Source organism: Prinia subflava, chromosome 12 (genome assembly GCF_021018805.1).
Source record: "Prinia subflava isolate CZ2003 ecotype Zambia chromosome 12, Cam_Psub_1.2, whole genome shotgun sequence".
Lineage (NCBI taxonomy): Eukaryota > Metazoa > Chordata > Aves > Passeriformes > Cisticolidae > Prinia > Prinia subflava.
The window spans coordinates 5,358,256-5,366,013 of NC_086258.1; the positions used below are offsets into that span (position 1 = coordinate 5,358,256).

General features: G+C 54.1%; 1 protein-coding gene across 1 annotated transcript; it reads right to left on the reverse strand.

Moving 5' to 3' along the window:
- Window positions 1–1,622: 1,622 nt before the first annotated feature.
- Window positions 1,623–6,986, reverse strand: CDK9 (cyclin dependent kinase 9). Its single transcript, XM_063408858.1, has 7 exons — window positions 6,844–6,986; window positions 6,229–6,310; window positions 5,714–5,804; window positions 3,760–3,926; window positions 3,416–3,587; window positions 3,185–3,333; window positions 1,623–2,276 (listed from the first exon to the last, which is right to left on the reverse strand). Exons 1-7 carry the CDS (start codon window positions 6,933–6,935, stop codon window positions 1,911–1,913), a joined length of 1,119 nt encoding a protein of 372 aa, XP_063264928.1. The 5' UTR covers window positions 6,936–6,986; the 3' UTR covers window positions 1,623–1,910.
- Between the last annotated feature and the right edge of the window lie 772 nt (window positions 6,987–7,758).

Sequence of the window (7,758 nt, forward strand, 5' to 3'; positions counted from 1 at the left end):
GGGCCGTCCCGCACCCCCCCGACGCCGCCGCCGCCATCTTTGCAACTGGCAGTGCGCGCCACGTCGCATTAGGAAGGGGGCAGCGCCATCTTTGCGAGGGGCAGCGCGGCCGCCTCCCCCGTGCCCGTCCACACACCGCGGGAGGGACACGGGGTTCCCGGTGCTCCGGACGGAGCATCAGGCACAACCTGTCTCGAGGTCGCTCAGTCTGTCAGCACACGGACCTGGCCCTACAGCCCCCACCGCCCGAGCTGCGGCACAGGGACCCGCGGTGCTCCGCAGCCCCCGCCCGGCAGTATCGCCCCGCCCGGTGCCAGCGGAGCCCCCGGCTGGCCGCAGCCGCTTCCTCTGCCCGCGGCAGCGGTGCTGATGTGTTCATGGATGGCAGCGCTGATTGTACTGAGACCCCCAGCTCTCCAGGAACTCAGGGTCTCAGGCTGCCCGAACCCGAACCGCCCCTGTGCTGTGGGGCAGGCTGCCACTGCGGGCTCCGTTTAGGCAACAGAGCGACAGGAGGTTCACACCAACTGTTTGGGGCCACGTTTATCCACAACGGCACGAGTCAACTGGCTTATTGCTCACAACCGACTATTTTTCCAAAGAAACAATGTCCCCCGCCCGAAAAAGACACTGTTTTAGAGCCCCAAACCAAGACAGAGTTACCTTGTACATGTCTTTTACCAAGTCCATTTTTTATCGTCGGAATGGCCCCGCTCACCCCCACTTCCTCATGAGGCTTTACATACCAATGACATGGCTTTTGTCAGTAATTGTTAACAGACAAGTTACCAAGTGCCAAGTGCTATCACCAGCTGCACATGCTGAATCCTGGGATCATGGCATCCATGGGGCTCAGGGAGAAGACAGCTGGCTACAACTGATACCCATGGGAAACTGTGCAGAGAGCAGCTATTAGGACCACTTGCTCTCTATGAACTGATCTTGAGAAGTTCTGGCATAAGGTGTGCAGGTAATCCCAGTGTATCAGGCTAGTCATTGTCCCCAAAGGAGGCAGTGGTCTTGTTCTAGTCTCTCATGCAAAGAGCTCCAGAAGAGAGCAGGGGACACACAAGTGTGCCCCTGCTCCCAGCACAGTGTGAGCAGCCCTGCCACACTATCCTCAAACCCCTGCAGACAGCAGGAGGACAGGTCTCACCTCAGGCACAGGGCAGTGCTTGTCTGCAGCAGGTTGCACCTGCCTGCTGGTGCTGTATCTGACTCCCATCATGGTTTGCAATGGAGAGCATGCATGCCATGTGCTGTCACAGAGACCAGCAATTCCTACTGTAAATCCTGGCTACACAGAGCATCCAGATCTGCCACCCACCTGGCTGGTTTGCCCAATGAGCCCTTTTTTAGGCTAGATCCCAGTCTCCAGGGAGAGCTAGTAATGCTGTCTAGGGTGGCTCTGCCTTCCCCAAGACACATCTGATGACTCAGAAGCACCTGCCTTGTCCTGCATCAATACTTCAGTGCTCAGAGGACACTCCATGCAGGAGCTATGGCAGACCAAGAAGAGCTGAGACATATCCAAGCAGGGCCCATTTTGGTCCAGGGCAGCTACTCCCAGTCCTGCCAGTCCCCACACCATTTGCCAAGAACCCCAGCATGGATGGAGACGCTTTTTCCATCACCAGATCCATAACAACTGATCTGCAAGTTTAATGTAACCAAGACAGATTTTTGGGGGGCAAAGCCAGGTTCTGAGACAGGAAACTGCAGGGAAACAACGTCGAGTTCACAGGTATCACCTCCCCAAGTCATGCGGCTCTGCAGTGGCCGAGGAGATAGCCAAGCTCTGTTAACACCATCAGTCAATTCATCTTGAAAAAAGTCCTTTCCTAGACAAATAACCTCGCCAGGACATCTCCATTTAATGTGGGGAAGCCCAGCCAGGACCCCGCCGGACGTCAAAACACTCTGTCAAATTCAGTCTGGTTGGTGGCAGCTGGGTTCCTGCCTTGGTTCGCCGGCTGCTGGGGCATGTGCCCACCCCTCCTGCGTGGTGGGGCCAGGTACTCAAACATGGACTGGTTGTGGGTGGACAGCATGTTCTTGAGGTCTGAGGGCATGGGGTCCGACCAGAAGAAGTCGTGGTTCAGGGCATCATCGCTGTCGATGCGCTGGGCGGGATCCAGCACCAGCAGCTTGTCGATGAGGTCAAGTGCATAGGGGTCTTTGACGTAGGCCTTGAGGCGATCCTTCACCTTCCTCTTCTGCCCCCTGGGGAGATCCAGCTTCTCGTACAGCTCGTATTTATCCACGTTTGGCCAAACCTGGCAAGAAAAAGGCAGGAAAAGGGGTTGGTAATAATTACAGAAAGGACAAGACCTTTTCGATTCAAACACCCTCAGGCAAACCAAAACAATTTGATTTTATAATCTCCGAGCTGGCAGCTGTTGTTCTCACAGCAACAAAGAGGCACTAAAGGCTGCAGTAATGCCTGGAAACATGTGGACAAGTCAGGACAATCTTCCTGGTGTGGAAACGATTCTCAAGGGTTTCTGGTTCCCCCAGGAAAGAACTACTAGAGAGCATGGTTCAGGCCAGCTACCACATCCAGAAAGATAAAGTGACAAAACTGATTGCTAAATAATCACCTGGATGTGGCACCTTTTATCCTTAGAAAGCAAAGCCTACTGCAATCACCAGCGCTTATCTCAATCTGGGAGAGACCACAGCAGGTAGCTGCACGCCAAAGAAAGCACCTTCAGTGTTATTTACATAATGACTGTGATAGCAGGATGAGGACTCTGCAGCTGCCAGCACAACATCCTGCAGATTCCAGTCCGGGCTGAGATCCCTCAGCCTGCTCCCCACAAGAGGGCAGGACGAGCTACTGATAAGGGAGGAGCTGAAAAGGGGCCGGGTGCTCACATCAGAGCTGAGCTGATGCTGCAAATCATAAGACAGAATTCAAGAGGCTTTTCAAGGTGACCAGTGCAAAACACCAAGGAATAAAAACCCCCACCCTTCTTTAAGCAGAAAATGAGGGTGTTTGTTAGAGAGACAACCCCAAAACACAGGCTAGAAGATTCTCCAGCTTCCCTGCCAGCAGCAGGCACACTCCACTGCTGGGAGCATACAGCAGCCAGCACACAGTGCAGGCAAGAGGTCCAAGTGCCTGGTCTCAGACTCTGCCCGCACTCCTGCTCTCCACAGCTCATCCCCACTGTGGCCTCACCTCCGGCGTGATGGATCCGCAGAGCTGGCTGATGAGGGTGAGCTGGTGCTGCTCCGTGTTCCCCTGCATGATGGGGCTGCGTGTCCACATCTCTGCCATGATGCAGCCTGCGCCCCACAGATCAATGGGGGGGCCGTAGTCGCGCTCCCCTAAACGGAGATGCCGAGTTAGTCTCCCAGAGGGCCCAGAAGGGCCAAGGAGCCGGCAGAGCCCACCTAGGGCTCCTCCTACCTAGGAGCAGCTCCGGGGGCCGATACCACAGGGTCACCACGCGGTTGGTGTAGCGGTTTGGCTGGCTGTTCTTAGCCAGGCTGAAAGCTCGAGCCAGCCCAAAGTCCGCCAGCTTCAGGACTCCATCCCGCGTGATCAGGACGTTCGCCGCTTTCATGTCTCGGTGCAAGATCTGTGCAAGGACAGACATTGAAGGGTTAAGTGAATAAACTGCCCTCCTTGGGTGCCTGGGGCCAGCATGATAGCCAGGCTGCAGAGGTGGGAAACAAGGATTTCCCTCCAGCCTGTGCCAAGACACCTGCTCCTTGGAAAGCCACCCTCTGAGCAGGAGTCTGTCCCATTACCTTGTTCCTGTGGATGTAGTAAAGTCCATTCAGGAGCATCTGCATAACTTTCTTGATCTCTGACAGTGTGAACTTGACATGGGCGTTGCTGAGAAGGCCAGCCAGGTCATGCTCACAGAAGTCAAACACAAGGTAGATGCTCCCCTTGCACCGGTTGTATGGGGAGGCTGCAGGAGAGGCACAGAGGGGCTGTCAGTGAGGGACCCTTCACCAGGGCACAGCTCCTCCTACCTCCCACCACCCTGCAGCCCATACACCACCCCCTATACAGAACCTCAGGGCACAAAACACAGAAAACCAGACAGCCTGCAGGCCTTAAGGTCCTTTTTAAAGAAGAACTGAGCAAAACTAACAACACGAGAACAGGAGATGAGGATTGGTGCAGCGAATGTCATCAGGCAGGCAAGGAAAGGGCATGGCAACCTTTGAAAGCTTCACTTCGTGCTGCTCTGGGCACATAACGGCTGCAGGGTTTCCCTCCTCCAAGCCATGGCTGTCAGCCAAGCACCAGCAATAGAGGAGACACCCACAGACAGCCCCAGAGAAAACGCAGAAACATGGAAAATCTGTCTAATCTCACATTAAAAAGTGAGATTTCTTGCAACCTCAAACAGGATCTGCGAAAACGGACTGATCTCCATCAAAGCGAAATAAAACCCCAACTGCAATTTGAAGTCATTGACAGCAGACTTCAAGTGAAGCAATCGATTTCAATCTTATTCCTAGAGCACCCACACAAAATGTTAGTAAAAAGAAAGGCTGATTTTCATCAGTTGTAATCAGCAAAACCTGCTGATCTGCATCTGCAACAGGAAAAGCTTAGCCCTAGAGAAGCACAGTGCTCTCCTCCCCAGCCAGGAGGGTGCCTGCTACCTTGGGTTTGCAGTTCCAGACAGACACAGACACAGCTCCAAACACACTTTTCCAACTTAAAAAGAGAAAAGCCTCACGTTTGAGAAAAGTAAATGAAACATTTCAAGGTAGATTTGGATAAAAGCAAAACATAAGCAAAAAGGGAACAAATGACATGTCTACAAAAATATTTACTTTTGGTGTGTCAAACACCCAATCGTCGCAGCTCTTTTAATCACACAGTGAATTAAAAATTAACTTGTCATTGATGTTTTTACTGATACCTATTCAGACAGTAATCTACACACAACTGAATACTGGAGTAACTTGACTTTCCCATCCGCAGACCAGACATTTCTGCCCATTCGGTGACTGGAGTTTTTAAAAAACACCACATACTAGTCAGTTTTGTTTTTATTTCACTGACATGACTGGCTAGGGAAGGGCAGGCTGTAACATCAACTGTCACTTTCCAAGGTATTTTTCCAGTACAAATCCATGTAAGAGAATGATGTATAAACTCTAGCAAATGTTATATAGCAGTTTCACTGGAAACAGAGCCAGGCCAGGTGTGCTGAGCCTGCAAAGCAGTGGGGACACATGGCATCAGGTGAAGTGAGGAGGAGGAGGAGGAAGATTAGCTCAGAACCACCCACATGGAGTCCCAGCCCTCCCAGCATGAGCAGTTACGTCACCCACAGAAAGAGATGCTGAGTGAGCCTCAGCTGAAGCTGTGTCATCAGCTCAGAGCTGCCAGAAACCATCCCAAACCAACCAAGAGAGGCAGCTCCAGGCTGAGGAGCCTCTGCTCCAAAGTGTCTCCAGTGCTGGTTCATCTAAAGCCTCTCAAAATGGAATTTCCCAGCACAGGCAGCATTCACTGCTATGGCACAGGCATATCCTGGCAGGACCACAACAGCTTTTTCCAGCTGAGCTTCAGCAATGTCCTGACTCATTTAGAAATTCTTTTCCAAGATAAGTGACCTGCCACCCCACATTACAGGGTGCTCAGCTAGACCATCCCACTCCCAGCACAAGACACCAGCCTGCTCAGCAGGGCTCAGAAAAGCCATCACTAACACAAGGAGACCCTGCAAAGTACCTTTGGTCCTGCAGATTTCTATGAGGTTCACCACATTCTCATGTTTGAGCAGCTGGAGGATTTTAATCTCTCGCAAGGCCGTGATGGGAAACTGGAAAAGAGAAAGAGAGAATGGAGATTGGAGGTGTAGGAGACCAGGCCATCTCTGCCTAGAGAATAGGAGAGGTGTGACCATGCAGCTGGGCAGCTCCTGCCCTCCTCTCTCCCCTTCCACATTCACACCAGGATATGGTACAGCCCAGCCTGAGCTGCAGAACAGCCTCTCTGGCTGCTGCATTTGCTGTTTAAGTTGATAACTCCCTCCCCAGCCCCTGAGCCAGCGCTCCACACATCACCCAGTTCTTCCACACACAAAGCCAGTGTGGAGCCCCGAGATGGGGGTCCCAGAGGAGAAGAAACACATGGAAGTGTCACTTCCCAGCAGCCATCCCATGTAGCCCAGTCCCCTCGCTGCTGCCACAAGTCTTTGCAGCCCAGGTGACAACAGGCCCAATCCAGCCATGCCCCACACTTACCCCTTCCTTCTCATTTTCCATCAACACCTTTTTCAGTGCTACTTTCTTGCCCGTCTGGCGATGTTTGGCTTTGAAAACTTCCCTGTAAAAAACAGGGAAAAATCCATGAGCAGCACAAGGAGAAAGGAGCCAGGTGCTCCTGACAAGGAACAAACCCAAACAAGACACACTAAAGCACCGTGCAGAGAACTCTGTGTGGGCCAATATAGCCACATTCCCCTGGGCCAAAGGCCCTCAGGACTCACTGAACCAACAGAGACCCCACAGCTCTTGCAGCCTTATAACGATTTTTGGTAACATAGCACATTTTGAGCAAAAATTTACCCATTTGGAGCCAACTTACAGGTCCCTACCTTAACTGTTTTCAAAGTTAACTGTGCTCTGCCAGAGCTGAGACAGAGCGGAATCTCAGGTTGGGGAAAAGAGGGCCCAGGAGCCAGACTGGTTCTCTGAAGCCAGGTGGAAGAGGGGTGACCGGGGAAAGGACACGAGAGGCAGGAGCACACGCGGCTGGCGCCGATGGGCCGCGGGGCTGGGACCTGGCCGCAGGCCTGAGACCGGGGAAGGCCGGGGCCGGACCTGGCCAGGGAGGGCCGGGATCGGTGCTGCACTCACCCGAAGGTGCCCTGCCCGATCTTGGCGAGCTTCTCGTACTTGGAGACCTCGTCGCAGAAGGGGCACTCGACCATGTCGTACTGCTTGGCCATGGCGGCCGCGCCGTTGCCACAGCACCGCGTCCCGCCCGTTCCGCCACGTGACCCGGCGCCGCCGTCACGTGATCCGCCAGCCTCGGCGCGGGGCATTGTGGGTGTTGCAGTCCTTGGGGCCACCGCCATGTTGCCCTCCTCGTGGCCCGGGAGCACCGAGCGGTCCCCGGTGCCGGTGGAGCTAAAGAGAGTTGCCGTGTGCCCCGTGTGTGCTTAAACACGTCAGGAGTTAAACAAAGCTTCTGCTCCTGCAGCCGCGGCTGTTGACGTAGCCAGGCAGGAGGACTCCAGGGTCTGGTTCAGGGGACCCTGAGTTCCTCCCCCGGCCATGGCTGTGTTCAGGTGCAGGACAAAGAGCTCGATCTCGGGCTGTTCGAAGCTGGTCCCCAAGGTGGAGAGCACCCAAGGACCAAGCTGTGGCAGAGGTGGCTGCCAGCATCCTGGTCATGGGAACCACCAGCTCCCTGAGAATGGCAAACACGTACACCCCTGCTGGGTCCCGGCCACCTTGTCCTGCATGGAGACACTCTTATGGAGCACGTCGATGTCCCCAGAAGGAGAGAACAGGGCAGTGCTCCTGCTGGCAGTGATGCCAACCAGCTCTCACACAGGCTGAGCACCAGATGTGCATGGCAGAGTCCTGTTTGCAGGGCTGGAGCCTCATCCACAGAGCTGACAACCTCATCCATGGGGCTGTCACACTCCTCTGGGGCTGGCACCTTCTTCCATGGTGCCTCTTTTAGGGCTGGCACCTTCCTCTAGAGCTGGCACCCAGAGGTTTTCGCTTGTCCACATCTGCCAGACATGCCCAAATCAGGGTACA

What these genes read in the sequence shown, in the direction of transcription:
- CDK9 (XM_063408858.1), bottom strand. Translation starts at nt 6,935, where the DNA reads ATGGCCAAGCAGTACGACATGGTCGAGTGCCCCTTCTGCGACGAGGTC. An exon ending in AGAAATCTGCAGGACCAAAG is followed by an intron (nt 3,927 to 5,713) that starts GTACTTTGCAGG and finishes CCTCTCCTGCAG; the next exon opens with CCTCCCCATACAACCGGTGC. An exon ending in GCCCCCGGAGCTGCTCCTAG is followed by an intron (nt 3,334 to 3,415) that starts GTAGGAGGAGCC and finishes ATCTCCGTTTAG; the next exon opens with GGGAGCGCGACTACGGCCCC.